Source organism: Helobdella robusta (assembly GCF_000326865.2).
Source record: "Helobdella robusta unplaced genomic scaffold HELROscaffold_32, whole genome shotgun sequence".
NCBI classification, from domain to species: Eukaryota; Metazoa; Annelida; class Clitellata; order Rhynchobdellida; family Glossiphoniidae; genus Helobdella; species Helobdella robusta.
Genome location: NW_008704589.1, coordinates 1,407,084 through 1,427,736, shown reverse-complemented (window position 1 = coordinate 1,427,736; position 20,653 = coordinate 1,407,084). Strand labels below are relative to the sequence as shown.

At 33.1% G+C, this 20,653-nt stretch overlaps 3 protein-coding genes across 3 annotated transcripts; 1 reads left to right on the top strand and 2 right to left on the bottom strand.

The window, feature by feature from the left end:
• Positions 1-3,350: 3,350 nt before the first annotated feature.
• On the bottom strand, positions 3,351-4,252 carry HELRODRAFT_175149 (hypothetical protein; the record flags this gene model as incomplete). The annotated part of the gene is made up of 2 exons (XM_009022582.1): positions 3,351-3,436; positions 3,592-4,252. The coding sequence occupies 2 exons, from the start codon at positions 4,250-4,252 to the stop codon at positions 3,351-3,353; spliced, it is 747 nt and encodes a 248-aa protein (XP_009020830.1).
• Positions 4,253-4,338: 86 nt separating this feature from the next.
• On the bottom strand, positions 4,339-5,132 carry HELRODRAFT_175148 (hypothetical protein; the record flags this gene model as incomplete). Its single annotated transcript, XM_009022581.1, has 2 exons — positions 4,339-4,827; positions 4,920-5,132. The coding sequence occupies 2 exons, from the start codon at positions 5,130-5,132 to the stop codon at positions 4,339-4,341; spliced, it is 702 nt and encodes a 233-aa protein (XP_009020829.1).
• A 14,202-nt stretch (positions 5,133-19,334) lies between these two features.
• Positions 19,335-20,567, top strand: HELRODRAFT_175147 (hypothetical protein; the record flags this gene model as incomplete). Its single annotated transcript, XM_009022580.1, has 5 exons — positions 19,335-19,344; positions 19,447-19,558; positions 19,793-19,959; positions 20,033-20,084; positions 20,459-20,567. The coding sequence occupies 5 exons, from the start codon at positions 19,335-19,337 to the stop codon at positions 20,565-20,567; spliced, it is 450 nt and encodes a 149-aa protein (XP_009020828.1).
• Between the last annotated feature and the right edge of the window lie 86 nt (positions 20,568-20,653).

The following is a 20,653-nucleotide window of genomic DNA, read 5'->3' as shown; positions in this document are numbered from 1 at the left end:
CACCATCACCATCATCATCACCACCGTCATCATCATCACCACCACCATCATCCCTATCACCGCCATCACCCCCACCATCGTCGTCGTCGTCCTCACTGACGATGAGGTGAGAAAATAGAAAACCGCCAAGCCAGCCCCAGGCGTGAAGAAGTGACGTAATGAATGATGACAATTATAAGCAGCTGACATTTTTTTTTTCTTATTTTTAAATTTTTTTTTCTTATTCTCATATTTTATTATCTACGTCGTTACAACTGCTGTTATATTTATTGCCCGTATTTTTATTATTATTATTTTGTTATTATTATCATTATTATTGTTGTTGTTGTTGTTTTCTTATCATTACTACTTAAAATAATTTTTATATAAAGAGAGCCTATTACACAGGCATACATACATGCATATACGCATGCATGCAAACATTTACGTTATTATACAAGATTGATAATATGCGCTAGGCAAAGGTTTGGAAATCACGACTGATTTACGCAATCATATGCGTGTGCTTATTGTTAATGTTTTATGTATATATTTGTGTGTGTATGCGTGTGTGCGTGCTAGTGTGCATGTGTGCGTGCGTGTGTGTGTGTACGTTTTAATAGAAAATTATTAGTTTGTGTAAACTTCAGCATCTAATTGTACACCACGTGTGTTTTGTTTTTAATATCACTTTGATTTTTTTAATGTGCAGATGTATATATTTGTAACCCACAAACACACACAGAAACACACACACAAACACACACACACACACACACACACACACACACACACACTTACACTGAATCATTTGAAACTATCAAACGAAATTAGATATTAAAGAAATGATTAAACGCCAGTGGTGACACGGCACACACACATACACACAGACGCGCACACACACGTACACACAGACGCACACACACACATACATACACAAACATACACACTGGATCATTGAATGCTTTAAGAGGTAGGTTAACGAAATTAGATATTAAAGAAATGATTAAACGCCAGTGGTGATAAAACGCTACTTCTCGTGCATTTTTGCAGCAAATCCTCTCAATAATTCATGAGTCTGATACTGCAAGCCATGTTGGAGACTGCCAAGATGAATTTTTTCATCTATTCAATTTCAAAGTAGACTCGGATTTTTTGTTGCTGTTCTTTTTTGTTGCTGTTGTTATTATTGTTGTAGTTGTTGTTGATACGCAAACACGCACGCACATGTGTATTTTGACACGTGTATGTGGCACTGTATGTATGTATGTATGTATTATTATTATTATTCGAAAATTTGTATAGCGCTAATTACAAACAAAAGGTTTCTCAAAAGCAGTCTAAAAAAACATTTGAATTGCTACGATAAACAAAATCTTAAAATATTATAATGAAAACAAAAATGATTTCAATGATTTCTTGAACAATTTTTCTGTCAGTCTGAAAAACTTCTCTCAGCCATTTTCAAGTTGGTTTGGGGCACACATAACAAGTTGCTATCATCAGACCTTAAGCAGACATTTTTAAAAGACAGTTGTTTCGGTGCATGCATTTCTTTAAAATAAACTGGCGCCATTCCCTTTATACATTTGAAAATGATTGTTGATATTTTGAACAAAATTCTTTTTTTGACCATCAACCAGTGCAGTTCTCTGAATATCGGGGTGACATGGTCAAACTTTTTCGCACCAACCACGATCTTAGCTGCCCGATTCTGAATTGACTGAAGCACAGATAACGATTTTTCAGCCAAACCATAAAATAGGCTGTTGCAGTAATCCAGTCTAGAATGAATAAACGAATGCACTAAACTTTGAATAACATCTTTGGTTAAGCTTTTGCGGATTATTTTTAATTTTCGCAGTTGTAGGGTTGCAGTACCAGATAAAAACTTGATATGTTCAGTCATTGCCAGTCTAGAATCAATAATGACACCCAAGTTTGTAGCTTTGGGAATGAAGTTTATATTTGAGCCCTCAATGATAACTGAATTAATTTTAATTCTAGACAGCTGTTGCCAAGTTCCAACCAGAAGAATTTGCGTCTTACTTTGATTGAGCTTAAGACGATTATTTGCCATCCATTTCTCGATCTCGACCAAACATTCAACAAAACGATCAACTGTAAGATGAAAGTTGCTATAGGATTTTGTGGCGAGTAGCTAAATATCATCTGCAAATGCATGACACTCCAAACCATGTAATCCGATCGCCTCAATAATTTCAGAGGTGTAAAGAATAGACAAGATCAGTCCGAGAACCGAGCCCTGTGGAACACCAAATCTTATCGTTTGAACCAAAGAGGTCTTATTCTTGTAGATTACCTGTTGAGTTCTGTTTGTTAAGTACGACCGAAACCATTGTTCGACAGAGCCAGTTATTCCAAATCTATGATTAAGACGTTTCAGAAGAATGCAATGGTCAACACAGTCAAATGCCGAACTCATATCTAAGAATCCAAGAAGAGATGGTTTACTGTTGTTTATATTTTCATGCAACTAAGATAACACATGCAACAAAGCAGTTTCGGTAGAATGATGTCTTCTATAGCCTGACTGATATACCGGTAACAAATTGTTTTTATCTAAGTGTTTCATAAGCTACTTAGAAACTAATCTATCAATTAATTTTGACAAGAACGACAGATTTGAAACCGGTCTATAATTATTAAGATCAGAATTGTCTAATTTTTCCTTTTTCAAAAGAGGAGAAATTGTAGCATGCTTTAACATAGCCGGAAACTCACCAGTACGTAAACATAAGTTTATAAAATCAGTCAAATATTTTGAAAACAATTCTACATATTTTTTGAAAAAGTGTGAAGGAACACAATCCAGTGAACATGTTTTAGATGGAGAGTTCAAAACTGCTTCAACAATTTCGCTTTCGTCATAAACAGGAAAAACTGAAAACAAGTTGCTGCAGCAGACACCAGATGAATGATTAAACTTCTCATCATACACCATCGATTCTCGTACATTTTTAATTTTGTCATAAAAGAATGTAGCAAAATCGTTCGCTTCAAAATTGGTAGATGAATTTGAAGTTTTTTCTTTGCACAACAGTTTATTTACCACAGTCCAAATTTTTTTAGGATTTTTGTTATTTTCAAAAATGATTTTTTTCCAAAACAAATTTTTTTTCTGGGCGAATAAAATATTTTTTGATCGCAGAGCATTTTTCCACACCTCCCTATCGTGATGATTTAAAGTCTTTCTGTACTTTCTTTCCATTTTTCTACAGTATGCCTTGGACTTTGAACAATCTCCATCAAACCACGGCGTCAACGAATCATCTCGACTTTCAACCACGTGTTCTGGAGCTATTATGTCCGCAATTCTCTTCAGTTCATTCACAAGCGTTTCTATATTATCATCTTGGCATGGCCCTCCATGGTTCGATGGTTCCATGGAGGGCCATGCCAAGATGATAATATAGAAACAAAAAATGGTTCGATCCTGGCGACGCATAAATGAAGAAAATCTCGCATTGTTAATTTCGAAATCCCCGATTGGAGGGCCATGCCCTCCATGATCTCATAACACTCCACTGGGAAAAATCAAACTATTAAAGATAGGAAAAGAGCGAGAAGTAACGATCAAGTCCAAAACACCACCTAATTCATGCGTTGGTTCGTTAATCCTGTTAACCAACTGAAAACAATCGAAAACCTCATTCAGTGAGACTGTGTTTGGATCATCTTTTCTCTCCATATGAACATTAAAATCTCCCGCAACAACGATTTTATCACTTAACAGAGATAAAACTTCTAAAACATTCGCTAGCTCTGAAAAGAACGATGGTGAAGGAGGAACCGATCCAGGTCTATAAATTGATAACAAAATAAAATCAGATTTGTTTACTCTCAATTTAATTGCAACAGCTTCAAAAGTTATCACGGCGGGTAACTCAACAGGTTTATAAATGAACTCTTTCTTGAAATAAATTATAATTCCGCCATGATATGGATCGTGAGGTCTGACGTAATCTACAAACTTATAACCAGGGGGCATCGCGCATCGAACAGCAAACTCATCTGACGACCCATGCCATGTTTCAGTTAATACAAGAATATCCAATTCTCCACAAATTATATCACACACCATTTCATATTTTGATATTATAGATCTTATGTTGAGGAGCCCCAGGCCAATTTTTAAATCATTGTAATTTTTCATAGTTAATTTTTGAGCTGTAGCATGAATCATCCTCCGACTAGCCCTCCAGTCAACAACACCCTCATCAGTTAATTTCTGAACTTCACAATCCGCCATCTTCCCACAGGACCTCTGACTCTGTATACAAAATTGTCTTTGTATGCCGCTTCTTTCGATTTTGCATTAGTTACCAGTTTTTTTAATTAACTTCTCTGCTCAGGTGTCAGATCATTGCTAATCCAGACTTTACTCAGTTCGACCGACATTAATTTCAATTTGTGTGCATTTTTCATCACGGTCTCTTTAGACATCAAACTATCCAACACTATCAATATTGGACGTGTGGATGATTCATTTTTCTTCCCAAGTCTTGTAACATATTTTATATGTGAATCTTTTATATCATCAGACAATTTTAACAAAATATTTTTAACACGAATTTTATCATCTTCACCTTCTTGTAAATGGAAAATTATTATATTTCTTTCTCTGTCTTTTATATCAATTGACTCAGTTAATTTTTTTTTAACCGTTTTAACTTCCAGATTGACACACTCAATGTTTTTCTTCACTTCTTGGCCAACAGTAGCAAAAGAAGATTTCAAATCACTTTTGAATGTGCTGATCTCGGCAGATAACTTGCTATCAGGCCTATCAAGGCTATCTAATTTTGCACTGTTACTGTTCAACATCTCTTTTATCAATTTAAGTTCATTTTTTAGCAAACCGTTCATTTCGTTAATTTTTTCGACTCTTAAGTTGATTTCATCATGTTGTCACTGACTATTTTAGAGAGAGTTTTAACGTTGCATAACTTCTTCAGACAAATATCACAAAACCATTTAAAACTATCGAAACCACGTGTCACTTCAAAAGCTTCATCCCTCAAACCAACATATTTTATGTGAAATTTATTTTCGCACTGATAACATTGAATGCATTGCAAATTATCTTTTCCTGATTTCACACATTTTGTTTTCGTACATTTTGAAGCCATATTAATTTGATTGTTGTGTTGTTCGTTGTCCGGGTGAGTTCCAAAACGAAAAAAACAGCAAAAACAGCACTAAATTAAACTTTTAAACGGAGAAAAAATATATATAAATATTCGTCAAAATTTTCTCTATCAAATGAAATTAAATTTAAACTAAATACTCGATTTTAAACTATGAAATTAAGAAAATATACGGAGCAAATCAAAATGTGGCCTGCACGTGCTACCGATGAGCGATAATGCATGTATGTATGTTTGTATATAGGAATGTAGAAACTTGAACATAACCAGCGTTCAGCGAGAGTCTTCAAAGGAAGAGTTTCCGTCAACGAGTGTTTCGACTCTCTAACTTTCTGACACACTCGAGAAACAGGGTCACATCCAAAGATCAGTTGGATGTCTCTTGCTGAACAAACAATTTGCCTCGCTTTGAAATCACCTCTTTTTATACTGAAATATTGTGTCGGCGTGCCAGACAGTTCACAAATAAACATATCACGATGTGAGTTATATCGACGAGCCAATTAACACGCTAAGCCCAAACAGGGAGTGTGAGTCATCGGATGTCTTTTTCTTCCTACATAACCAAATCCAGTAAGATGCTTGTTCGGCTGTATGTCCTATGTCCTTCATACAACTCGATCGTCTTTTACCTGCCAAACCCAAATTCTTCAAAAAGCTGTACACTGAACAACCAACAACACCTTTTGCACCGACCTCAACTGTGTACAACAAACACCTTAACCCACGTTGTTTTATCTCACTAACAAGCTCTTCATACTTTGTACTCTCCATACGTATGTATGTATGTATGTATGTATGTATGTATGTTTGTTTGTTTGTTTGTTTGTTTGTTTGTTTGTTTGTATGTATGTGTGTGTATGTTTGCTGCGATAAATTTTTGTTTACATTTTTGTTTTGTTTTAAATTTTTTGAAAGTTTAAATTTCTTTTTCTGAAATTTTCAAAAAGTAAAATTTTAACAATGGCGACGTATTGATCTAATTTACAAATTAATGTTTTAAAATGTTTAAACTACAATAACATTTCTTCTTTTCAATTTATTCATCAAAAATTTAGATGCTTTCTCAAAAATTTGAAATATAAATGTAACTAGGCATTTGAATGAATAGTTTTTATATGTCAAATAATTTCATATTTATCTTATACATGAATTATGGGCACAGTCAGTGGGGAGGAGTTTTGAAGTTCAATCTCCTCCCCAAACGCTTCAAAAAATTTCAAAATTTGATCATTTTTTCATCTTTTTAATATAATTAATTAAAAAGAAACAATTTAGAGCAGCAAAATAATGTTTTTAAACTGTTTTTAAATAAAATTTTAGATATTTGTGAGAAGTTATTCAAGATGAAAAAAGTTGAAACATTTTTCTTTGAAACGTTGAAAATGATAGGCACCGCATTAATGAAATAACGTTTCTTGCTTATTTAAAGTTATTAGGATTTCCTAATCCTAATAACTTAGTTCAACTAAATCCACTATAAATATTATTATAAAATGATCTCGGTTTGTGTGTGACTGGACGAAGTTAGGACAAGAATGGAATGAGTTTTTATGAGTATTTCAATTGGCGGGTTTTTAATCGCTTCATTGCTGTTTCAAGCCTATAAAGAGAAATTCATACTTGGGTACTTGAATACTTGCGTACTGACTGTACAAGATGTCGGCAGTTTCTTCAAGTATTTTATTATTTAAAAAAGTCACAACTTTTCACTCTCGCACAACTTGAAAGTTACATAAGAATCGCGAGTTACTACAACGGGATACATTCAAGGGTACTAATTGTGATGAGAAAAAATCCGCTATTAGCCAAATTCAAGTGCCAGGTATGCTTTGGCTATATTTGCATTGTAGAATTTTTTTATAAATTTTGGTTTTTTGGTGTATTTTTCAATCTCTTCTAAATGAGAAGAAAAATCTGGTTTTAAAAACTAATTAATACAAAATTAATACAACGTCCATTGTTGCCTTATTAAACATTCAGACATATACATATATACACATGCATGCTCACACACATACACGCACACATACATACGCATTCACGCACACATACATACGCAGTTAACACCTTCTTAGCAGAGTATAACGAAACCTAATCTAGCAACAACCTTGTGGACCACGTTCTGTTCTATCGCTTGTCTCATTGATTTATTTGCAATTATGATGAGGAAAATAATTAATCTTATTCTTTTTTTAATTTTTTATTTATTAATCTTATTCTTTTTTTAATTTATTATATTGTTATTTAATTTATTAATTTATTATTTTCATTTAATTTTTTATTTGACTAGAGTTTTCGCCATTTCAATCGTTTTATTCCTATTTCGTATATTTGCTATTTGCTATTTTCTTTGAGTTTTGACTTTTTTGTCAAATTAATTGTTTAATGGTGCGTATAAAAGTGCGTATGATGGTGAGTGTGTGTGTTTGTGTATGTGGTGGAGTGGTGTGTGAGGTTTGGTGTGTGTGGTAGTGTGTGTGTGTGTGTGATTATGTGTGTGTGTGATTATGTGTGTGTGATGGTGTGTGATTATGTATGTATGTGGTGTATCTGATTATGTGTGTGGTAGTGTGTGTGCTGGTGTGCGTGAGGACGTGTTGTATCCTATATTTTGCTTGCACACACCCGAAGCGTTACGTGACAGATTTATGGCGTGTTTGAGGTGCTATAAAATGTGTAAAAAAGTTGAAGAAGGTGGAAGAAAAAGCAGGGGTGAAACAAATGGAGGAATAAAAAAAACAAACCAGTTGAAACAAAATGAAACATAAAAAATTAAAAAAAAATTAAATAAACTGTAGATGAAAAATTGGAACGGAAAGTAAAAAGGAAGATGATAAAAGAAGAGAAATGACGTGTTGATGCAAAACAAAGCACACAAGTTTCTTTTTAGATTTTTTGAAAAAAAATTCAAAGCTTCCAGCTGCCTTAGCCTAACAAAAGCAATTTTACGCCTAAGTTGTAGATCTTGATATGTTAATGAATGTTCAGACGCAAAAATGCAATATTACACGCAATAAATTTTATTTAAAATAGAAAAACAAATTAAATGTAAAATAAATAGATGAAAATAAACTAGCAAAACTTCAAATTAAGTATATAAAAGAATGAAATTATATTTATAGGTTGCGTGCGTGTTGTAGAGCTAAGATGCGTGCTTGAAATCAGTGTGCGTGTGTGGTTTTAATACGCACACACGCATGTTTTTAATCTTGATATGTATGCGTCTGCCTCGAAAATAATTATGTCCATGTGGAGTTCGTAATTCAAATGTTAATATCGTCGCAGAAATATAAAAAAAATTTTTTTTAATTTTGAAGCAGACATAATTTTTGTAAATATTTATAAAAATCAGATAGATATTCGGCATTTTATAGAAACATTTATTTCATTTTTACAGGAAATTTTATCTATTGGCTACATCAAATACATAAATGTATGTACATTCGTTGTATGGTATACAGGTACTTATAAGTGCAACATGTATAAATGTATTATACACACACGTGTACGCAAATACGAAATGTGAGTGGGTATCTGTATTATTATGTTTGAGGGGTATGCGCTCTTCTGCTTGTATTCATGCGCGTTTAATGTCTGTTTATAATACTCGCACTTGTAATCTGAGATAATATAGATGCCAGGATTGTTCGGTTGACGTAATTATATTATACCCCAATATTATATTAAAATAATATAATTTATTTAATCATTTGTATTTCATTTATATATATATATATAAATATAAGATTTATTATTAATGTTAAAGCATGGTTAAACAACAGAGTGTATTAAAGTGTGTTATTCGCCAGGAAATATTAAATTTTTTAATTGTTTGGCATCTTAACTTGAAGTTACGTCATAGTGACATGCTCATCATAGCATTTACTTTAACTACGGTCATCATCGTCATCATCGTCATCATCATCGTCATCAACATCCTCTTCCTCCTTCCCGTCATCATAATTATCACCACAGTTATACACAATTTCACTATCATCACCATCTTACTTTTTTCTTTCCATCCTCCGTCTTTGTTATTGTCACGTGATTTGAGTTTATGATGACGTCATAGTTGCATCCACACTGCAATTTTTTGAGCCTTTGTTTCGGCCGATTCCTTAGTTTATTGGTGACGCGGCCGATGCTATAAATAGAAAGATTTCCCCATATGGAAAAACCCAACAAAAATTATTTGCATACTACTACGACTACTATTTCTACTACTATTACTTTCTTTCTTTCTTTCTTTTTTTCTTTCTTTATTTCTTTCTTTCTTTCTTTTTTTCTTTCTTTCCTTCTTTCTTTCTTTCATGCTTTCTTTCTCTCTTTCCATTACCATTCCCGTCTCAACTATATAAACGGCGATGGTATTAACTTTTATTTCAGCTGATGCAACATCCGTAACATGCTGTTATAGCATATGTAACAGGCTAATCTAGCATCTGTAAATACATCGTTTGGTCGTTGGTATTGATACTGAAAAAAAATTGCAGATGAAATTTGTTGTAATTTTATTAATAATTTTTTTCAAATTACTGACAAATGGTGTGACGGTAATAGAAAGAAATCATGCCTTCGACTGAAATCAACGTCCTAATGACGTAAAAAAGCCCGCGAAACAGAAACTCCCTTGCTCATGACAAACAGAAACAATATGAACCTGGCAGCGACAACTAACTAACAACATCAACAACAGTTTCAGTAACATCAACACAACAACAACATAACAACAACAACAAGAAAAACAACAACAATACAACAATAAGAACAACAACAACAACAATACAACAACAACAACACAACGTCAACAACAACCGACCAGGAAATAAAAAAAGGGTAGATGGTCCCATTAACGAGAATTCCCGGCAGAGTAGGGCCGATACATTAGCGAGGACAGAGCATTAACGTTTGAAATTTGTAATTATAGAACCAGCCCGGGAATTTCTCTTAATGACATTATAAGCTGCAAATTTCAATATTGTTCCAATGTATTTTAATGTTTTCGCGTTTTATTTGTGTTTGTTATTCGTTGTTGTTGATGTTGATGATGTTGTTGCTAATGTTGTTAGGACAGTTACTGTCAGTAATTTTTTAGTATTGTTGATGTAATTTATGTTTGGTTGTTTTGGTTTTGCTGTTGACGAGGAGGTTGTCGTTGTTGTTGTTGAAAAGATGTTTATGTTGATGTTGCAGTTAATGATGACGTCATTGTAGCTGGTTTTTTGTCGTAGCGATAGCAACGACATCTCCTTAGATTACTGCCAGGCAGATGAACCGAATTCCTCGCTATAAATCACGCAATAATTTTTATAACAGTCTATTAGGCGGTGCAATTAACGCCATCAATATCATTCTTCTAGTCATCGTCCTCACCACATCATCATTTTCACCATCGCCACCATCATCATCATCGTCGTTATCATTATCATCATCATCACCACCACCATCATCATCATCATCTCCATCTTCCTCCTCCTCCTCCTCATCATCATCATCGTCGTCGTCGTCATCATTATCATCACCGGTGTTAACGACACCTCCTACAAATGCTTTTTATTACATAGGCTAATTGCACGCGCTCAAAATGATGACGTAATGAACACGTGACTGAGCAGGCAGACGCCGATTTTTGGTGGTTGGTTGGTTGGTTGTCATGGTAACTAACGTCATCAGCTGATGATGAAGATGGGATTATGATGAAGATGAGGATAGGCTGACGATGGGGTTACGATGAAGATGAGGATGGGATGATGATGATGATGATTGAATGACGATGATGATGATGAAAGAAAGAGAAATTGATGAAAATATAAAAATTGTAACACATTTGTGATATCTTTATTGTCATTATAATGATATTATTGTTCATTTTATTTGCATATTAAATTCTAAAACTCAAACAACGACAACATAAAGATGACAGTAAAGATTGTAATGAAAATGGTGATGATGAAAGTGATGACAAAGATTACAGCAATAACGATGACACTTATGAAGTAGATAGTGATAATGGCAATGATGATGAAACTGATACCTTGCGCTGTGTTATTGGCAGTGTTAAAGATGAGTTGGGATTAAGTTGCGTCTTATTAGATGTTTTATTACGGACCGCATGTAAGTGTTGTTGTTGTGAAATCTTTTGTTGCTGTTGTTGTTAATGTTGTTTTTGTAATTGCTGTTGTTGTTATGATAGTTTTGTCGTGGTTTGTTGTTTGTACTGTTTAAGTGTTCCTAATGTTACTGATTTTTTCCCATTTTTTTGTCGTTGTTGTTATGGTTGTATTTGGGGGTTAAAGTTTTTTTTATTGTTAGTTGCAGTGTTGTTGTTTATATCTGCATGATGGTTGTCTACTGTTGCTGATTTTAAACTGTTTTTGATTGTTGAAAATATAAAAAAAGAAGTCTAGATTTTTATAAATTCTAAACATTTGTTGCTAACTAACTTGCTACATATACAAATATGAAAAAAAAATTTCTACGTTTGTCATTCACTCAACCCATTGCTACTGATCCTACGACGATAATCTCATGGAGCGTTCATAAATTTTTTTTTTTTCTATAGATGAATAAATAACTTTTGAAAAATAAAAAATATTAAACAAATAAACAAAACTCATAAACAACAAGATATATGTTTATGTATATTGTACAACACGTCAGAAATATATACATGCGTATTTTGGTGTGTAGAAATATATTTATGTATAATGAATACATATTGTAGGTATGTGTGTATTGTATATCTATAATTACACATGTATGTGTGTGTGTGTATGTATGTATGTATGTATGTATGTATGTATGTATGTATGTATGTATGTATGTATGTATGTATGTATGTTAAAACCAAAATATGATGAGTGACACTGAACCGTCAAACATCAAGTAACAATGGATTAACACTTTGATTTGTCGTTAATTGCACATGTCGGCATTCAGTTGGATATTTTCAAGCACACAGACACGCAGGAACCGCTGCAACAAGCACGAAATGTGGTTAGTTGCGATAAACAGTTCCTTGCTGTCGCCTGATCTGACGCTGATCATTTTACATATTGAAATTTAAGGGTGTTGGGGTCCATCGGGCCGAGAACCTCGATACATATTGGCAAGAATTCTATTGAGGGGAGGGCGTTCCCATATTTTATGTATGTATGTATGTATGTATGTATGTATGTATGTATGTATGTATGTATGTATGTATGTATGTATGTATGTATGTATGTATGTATGTATGTATGTAAAATTATGTATGTATGTATGTATGTATGTATGTATGTATGTATGTATGTATGTACAGTACATGTATAAAACATGTATGGCTAGTCTTTTCATGTTATTTTGGCAACACTAGATGAATAACATCATTGTTCTAGATAGCGAGATTGTTTTACGACAAAATGTGAACATATACACAATCATTTTTTTCAGTTTTTTGTTTCCCCCAAAAAATTTTGTTAAATTTTATTTTCATATTTTTCTTCATTTTCCATTTTTTTGATATTTTTGCTGTGATAGCGTACGTCACGTAGCATTTGTTGTAAATCATCTTTCAACATTTTTGGTCTTTTTTCAAAAGTTTTATTGCACAAGATATTTTTTAGTGGTTTAACATTCATATGTTTCTTTTGTGTATTTTTCGAGATTGCGCTAAAAAAATGAAAAATTAATTTATTTAATTTTTTTTGAAAACATCAATAAACAAACAGATAGACAGACAAATAGGAATGAAACGTTAATTTTATCAACACACCATCTTGATAAAAAAAATGTGGCCAGTAAAATATTAGTAAAACTGTTGTATATCTTTATGCGCGTTTCATGCTTTAATACGTGACCTACTGTAAAATATAATGTATGATACGTTTGCCAAATTATAATTTTTTATCATTAATTTTATGTTTTGCTTTTAGCAAATAAATTTCGTTGTAATAAAAATGAATTTAGATTTTAAGCAAAACTTCAGATATGATCGGCACTTCAAAATTCATTTGGATTATAAATTTTTTTCAAGTATTAAGCGATTTGAGTGTCTGAAAACAAAATTTTCCATCTCTTCTCGCCACAAGGTGTTATGAAGTTGCAATTATTGACCGGAAAAAAGTTTTCTGAGAGTGAGTGATGACTGATGACTTACTTCTAATAAATTTTTCAATGTCCGATAAACAGACAGAAAGATACACAGACGGTCAGACAAACGAACATTGAGACAGACAGGCAAGTAGAGGTAACAGCAGTTATGTTAACCATTTCAAGAAGAATTTTTACGAGTTGCTCAAAGTAGCAGTTGAACTACGTTAGGGTTGAGTATATTTAAAAAACCATAAATAAAAAATAAAAATAAAATTTTATCATGCAAAACATACCACCACCACCAGGGAAAGCTTTAACTGTTGGCCAAAAACGTATAAAAATACAAAAGTAAAATATTTGTTGAGTAGAAAAACGTGAATGAATGAGGAGCATTTGAAATTATTTATTTTCAATGTCATTCTCATTCCTGAATACATGTGTCTGTGTTTTGCTTATGTGTTCGCTACGTACGTTTAATTCTACCTGTTTGTGCTGTGTGTGTTTGTATGTGTGCGTGTGTGTTGGTGTATGTGTACGTGTGTGTATAGATGTGCGTGTATAAATTTGCAAGTTTGTTTGTATGTTGGTTAAACCACAGACGAACACACTACGCATAGGAGAGTCAAACAAACAAAAGGATCGCGTTGGGAGCATCAATATGAGTTGTTGCATGGTTGGCTGGATGGTTGGAGTTTGGAAGGATGAGGTGTTTGTCCGCTTATGTATGAGCTGCAGGATGATGTTTCAACCGGTCATCCATCTGTTTGACTACTGAATATATATCTTTCTCTCCCTCTCTCTTTCTTTCTATCTGTGTGTGTGTATGTGCCTTGCCTTCATAGGCTATGTGTACTGCTGCTAAAGACGCACCTAAGCAACAACAGCAGCAGCAGCAGCAACAACAACAACAACAACAACAACAACAACAAAAGAATGGATGGATAAATAGATAAACGAAGGAATTAACGCGTGCATGCAAGTCTTTGTTTTTTTTTGTATGCTAGTTTAAATTCCTGAGCACAAATGAGTGTACTTTTTAAAAAAAAATTAGTATTAAAGTTCGCATTTGATTGTAGAGGAGTGAATGTATTAAAGTTTGTGTGCTTTCATTCTAAGCAACGTACAACATCGCCTCTTACATGTATGAATGTTTAACCAGGTTTAAAATGTTGGCAAAAAATGATTATAAAGTTTCTTCAAACGCAATCTTTAGCGGACGCAAGCACACACACAAACACACAGACACACACAGACAAACATTTTTTTATTTACTCTCAACACCCACACACTCAAAATTCTATCAACAACCTATTAAAGCCAAAACTCATAAATTTAAATGTAGTCTTTTTTAAACAAATGGTTGGACAAAAAAAGTTAATTTTTTCAAGCATGCAACATTTAAAAATATACAGACAACGAAAGCGCGAGAGGAGATTAAGAAATATGGGCGAGGTTACATATAGTCCAAGCAGAAAGAAATTAATAATAGCCGGATTGAAAAATAACAAAAGCATAATCCTTATACCATCAACAACAAAAAATAGTAATAAAAACATTTGGAAAATAAAAAATAAACAAACGCAAATAAATGTCAAAAAAGTATGCGTGTAAGGATAGGGGAGAAAAAAGATAAGGCGCGCAAGAAACATGGAAGCAATTTCATTTCACGCTGGTTTGAATGGCCAAATGTACATGATCAGCCTGGATATGTTCACAAGATTAAAAGATTTTGCCAGATTTGCTTCATTTTTTTCACCATTATCATCTTCATCATCGCCATCCTTATTACCATAATCTTGTTTGTCATCTTCATCATCTTCGTCATCATCCTTTTTCATCTTCTTCGTCATCATCATCTTCCTCATCATCATCCTCCTCATTATCTTTTTCCACTTCTCCATCATCTCCATCATCTTCCTCATTTGTTGTTTCTCATCTTTTTTCGATAAGCCAAATAACACAACAAACAACAACAAAAACAACCTATTGAACAATCAACAAAAGAAAAAACCAACAACTGTCAAAGAAGATAGAGAAAAGAGGAAGAATAATTAAAAAGATAGAGAGAGAGAAAGAGAAAAGAGGAAAAGAGAGAACGAGGAAAAGGAAAAGAGTGAAAGAGAGAGAGAGAAAAAGAGGAAAAAGAGAGAAGAGATGAGGAGCAATCAGAACAGACAAAGAAAGAGAGAGAGAGAAAAAAAAGAGGATGAAAGCCTAGAAAGCAAGAAGAGGACATGAAAGAGAGTCGTAAAGCATTCTGCTCTTGTCCTACTTACTTACATGCTGTCTGCAATTAACTATTTATGTTCCTTCGTTCTTTTGCTTGTTTGCGTGTTCACACGAATGCATGTATGTATGCATAATTGTTTGCATGTTCACACGCATACATGCATGTATGTATGCATGGTTGTTTGCGTGTTCACACGTGTGCATACAATTTTTGGCATCTTCAAAAATATGTGTGCATGTATAAATGCATGCAGATGAGAACACCTCATATGTCTGGATACGTTAATTGTTTTCACACAGATATCTATTTTCTAATTGTAACTCAAATGTAGATGTACGTACATGTCCATATATATATATATATATGGACATGTACATGTATATGTATATATATATATATATATATATATATACATGTTAGCATATATACATTTATTATATACATTTGATTGCATTGGCGTGTATACACTGAGGCAAATGCATGCCTGCGTCTATATGAACACATGTACGGATAAAAATATGGAAATTCACTGATGCATGCATAATGCATTGACGTATGTGAGACAGAGCATTTTTATGTATGTATGTAATAATAATGCTGATCCAGCTACTAATAGCGGAAAAATTATTATTTATGTTTACATGCCCATTTAACCGTATCCTTGTTTGTTCGACTGCTCTTCTTTGTACTGCTTTAGTTATGTGCGTGTGTGTGTGTGTATGTGTATTTATTCTTGTGTATGTGTTTGTGTAATGCACGTTTTCGAGTTTTACATGTTGATAAAAGTATGGTTGTATTTTAAATTTTCATTTAAAAATTCACATTCTTAAATCGGTTAATGCAACATTATGATGTATTTTAAATAGTATGCGATGCATTAAAGGATTTAAAAACTTTGGTGCAAGTGGTACTAGCTTGGTCTGCATCCTTTTGTCTCCGTTCATTATACTGTTCCTATTTGCGGAAAATGTACGTTGTACGTTGATGTTCAGACATTTATTTTGTTGTTTTTCAGTGCACTTACATGCACAACAGATCAACATGTATGGCTGTACTGTTATGAATAATGCAATGTGATGTGATGTAATATGATGTGATGTAATATGATGCGATGTAATATGATGTAATATGATCAAATGTGATATAGCGGTCACTCAAATGCTAGAAAATTTCAGATCAAGTCCTTAACTAAATTTGATGTAGCAAACCTGCTGTTTATACGCACGCATATACGCATCCTAATTTAATTAAACACACAAAATTTTACAACGTTAAATTGTGCGCATACACGTTAATACGTTTATTTTTTTTAAATTCATCAACTCATTCAAATGCATCCATGCGTTTATGCATTCATTCATGCGTGAATGCATTTTTAGTTTACAATGCAGCGCCAGGAGAGGACGTATTTATAGAAAGCTAAAAATAAACTGCTTGTAAACATGAAAAGTTGAAGAATATATCAACATCATTGAACGTTGCATTAACCTGGGCCATTATATATTTAATGATTCTTTTGGAATTGTATTAATTATGCCACTTGAAATTTTATTTCAAACGTAACAATTGCAGTATCGTAACTGACGAGGTAGTATTAAAGTAACGTAAATTAAAATAGTATTGGTCGGTTTATTTATATTTTTGATTTATGGAAACACATATCGTACGTACAATTGATGCGTTTAAAAAATTTGCCAGTGCAGTCATTATTTAACGATGAAAAACGCTTTATCAGGCTGGCTGATTGTTAAAACAATAACATTAAAATATGCGCAAGAATATTTATAAGTTATTTTTTGTTGTTGATATTTTCTTATTCGTATTTTCTGTTTATTTTTATTCTGCCCGCCAATAAAAGTTATTAATCGCACAATTTAATGATTATTTTTGAATAGGGTGTAAAAAAATTTCAATACTTATAATACTTAAGAGACTGTTGTCGAGTTAGCTCAGACAATATGAATGCCAGTTTTGCGTCGTTATTAATGCGCGCCATCCTGATTCAAATGCTGTCTGTCCAGAACTTAAAGAACAACGTGTACTTTGTGCGTATAGTGAGGTGTTCGTTTATGGTGTGTGTGTGTGTGTGTGTGTGTGTGTGTGTGTGTGTGTGTAATGATTGCAAATAAGTAAGAAAAGATTTGTTAGAGCTATGTGGTAAAAGGTCACAATGTTAACTAATAGAGATAACAAACTAATTCAGTTGTGGCAATAAATTTATGAATAGTGACAGCAAAAACTGCAGTATTTGTTATAGATGTGACAGTTAAGAATACTTTTTATTCGAAAATAGTAGATTCAATGTTGTAGCAGTAGTAATAATAGCAAAAGAATTAGTGGTAGTAGCAGCAAAAGCTGTGGTAGCCGCATAAGAAGCGAGCAGTAGCAGAATCGGTGGAGATAGCAGTATTGGCTCAGTTGTAATTTTATTAGCGAGTTGTTAGTTAAATTAGTATTCATTGCCGTTAGAAAAGTTATAGAGAGGAATAAATAATTTTTATTACGCTAATGCAAACAGAAAAAGCATCTTTCTACATCCAGCTATGCCTACTTTTTTTATTATACTACTTCTATTACTGTTACTAACATTAACATTACTACTACTCTACCACTGCTTTTCTATTTTTACTACTGATACGTTTACTACTACTACTACTACTACTACTACTACTACTACTACTACTACTACTACTACTACTACTACTACTACTGCTACTACTACTTACTACTACTTACTACTACTTACTACTACTACTACTACTACTACTACTACTACTGCTACTACTACTACTACTTACTACTACTTACTACTACTACTACTACTACTACTACTACTACTACTACTACTACTACTACTACTACTACTACTACTACTACTACTACTGCTACTACTGCTACTACTACTGCTACTAATACTACCACTACTACTACCACTACTACTATTACTACTAACTACTACTGCTACTATTATGTTGTGTGAATATGCCATATAGCTTCGTTATAACGTAGTTGTGTTTTGACGTTGTTTTGAAGTTTCGTAGTTAAGCCGTTGTGTTGTTACTCTGTTGTGTTACTTTGTTGGACTCTGTTAACAGTAATTTCTCGTGAATTTAATCAACCTGGTCAATTGAAAAGAAGATGCTAGGCAGATGCTGAGTGTTTCTTTCCATGCAGTGCCTCTGTCTGGCTGGATCATAATCCTACTGATCCATTTTCACACCCGTCCTACATGTGATATTATTTTCTTATTTTTTTATTTTTTCATTTTCGTTTTCTTTTTTTGGCAAATTTGGTTTTTCCTTTGTAGTTATTTTTTTGCCAAATGATTTTAAATGTTTTTTAGTTATAAAAAATATTATATTACTTATTAGAAATGTGCCTGGAGGTAAAACCCTGTTGTTAATTATTTAAAGCCGAGATTTGTGCGGTGAAACTTATGTTTAAACAACAAAAAACGAATTAAATATCGTTAAATTGAAGTTGAAATAATAAAAAAATAATAACAACAAACAAAATAATAAAAACAAAATAATAAAAAACACTTGAGCGTTCATCAACTTCAACGACTTTTCCCATATAAAACAAGCGCCCGTGTATATCGATCGATCGGCAACTCACGTGTTTCCTGTCTGCTTGCTTGCGTCATTTATCACGTGACTGATACGTGGACCGAGATTGGCCGTTGATTTTTTTTTATTTATTCATTCATTTATTTCGTTTATATTTTTTATTCATTTATTTTATTTTTATTGTTAAAAAATCTCTTTTCTATTGAAAGAATGTAGTGGGTTTCGATTTTAAGATAAGATTTTTATGTTGTTCTGAAACTGTTGTTTTATTTGTAATGTAATGTATTTATTAAAGTAACTTAGTTATCAATGCAATGCAGTCAGATTATACATAATTCGCCCATGTTACACTAAAAAATATTAAAATATAATTTTAAATAAATCAAACGACTCAACAATTTCGCCACAAATTTTTTATAAGATCATTGTTCGTGGGAAACATTCAATGGAACGTGTGCAAGTGGTGACGAGGTCATTCTCATCAGGTTGGCTCTCTACGGCAGAATGATGGCCGGGAAGTGCATCACATCCAAGTTGTTGTTACCCCTTATATTCATTTGTATTTTTACAATTGAAATACCACCTAAACAACGAGAATAATAAAAAAAACGATTGATTTTAATACACACACACTCGCACACACACACTCACACACACATATATATATAGATACACACACATCCACACACACATACACACACACTCACTTACACATTCACACATCTACACACAAAACAAAACAAAACGCAACACACACAACATTACAGGTACGCCGAAGCAATGGGCTGCAGATCAGACGTCACATACCACCTGGACGAGAAATGCACAGGTCGACAGAACTGCAGCGTTCTTGTGGCGACGTTGGATCAGCTGAGGCAGCCGTGCGCCAAAGATTTCAAACTCTACCTTCAGATCACTTACGAATGCGTCAAAGGTTTTGAATTAATGCAAATTTGGTTTTCTGAATAACGCAAACTTATTATTGATTCAAGTAAATTTATCTTCAGTCTATGGGGAATTTATTTTATTAGCTGAGGCTTTAAAACTCTTAAAACTACAGTATGTTAAAAATTTTTACAGATATGAACTTATACAAATGCATAAAAAATACAAATTTGTATGTCGCATACAAAAAATGTGTATACAAATTTGTATGTCATCATCAATAATTGAAATTTGTATGTGTGCATAACGCATGTAGATATTTATTCTATTGTTACTTAATACATCAGAGCAGGGGTTATATGTTTAAAATTCCATGCGAATCTCTGGCATAAAATTGATGAGCACATGATATTATGGGAGTGTTCATTTGCTCTCTTGTACGCACACATCCTTCCAACAGAGAGAGAGACAAGCACACACATACATACCCTTACACACTCACACACACACACACACACACACGCACACACACACAAACTGACAAAAAGAATTTACATAAACTCTCACATATTCTTTCACATAAGCTTTGTTCACACATTAAGAAAAATTGATATGTATGCATATTTCACTGTAAGCACGTTGCCGTACGAATCTTAATGTAAACCTTTTATGAGACCAGTTCATATGAAAAAATAGGGTAGTAAAAGGTTAAAAAGTTATGACAATAATTACAAAAAAAATTA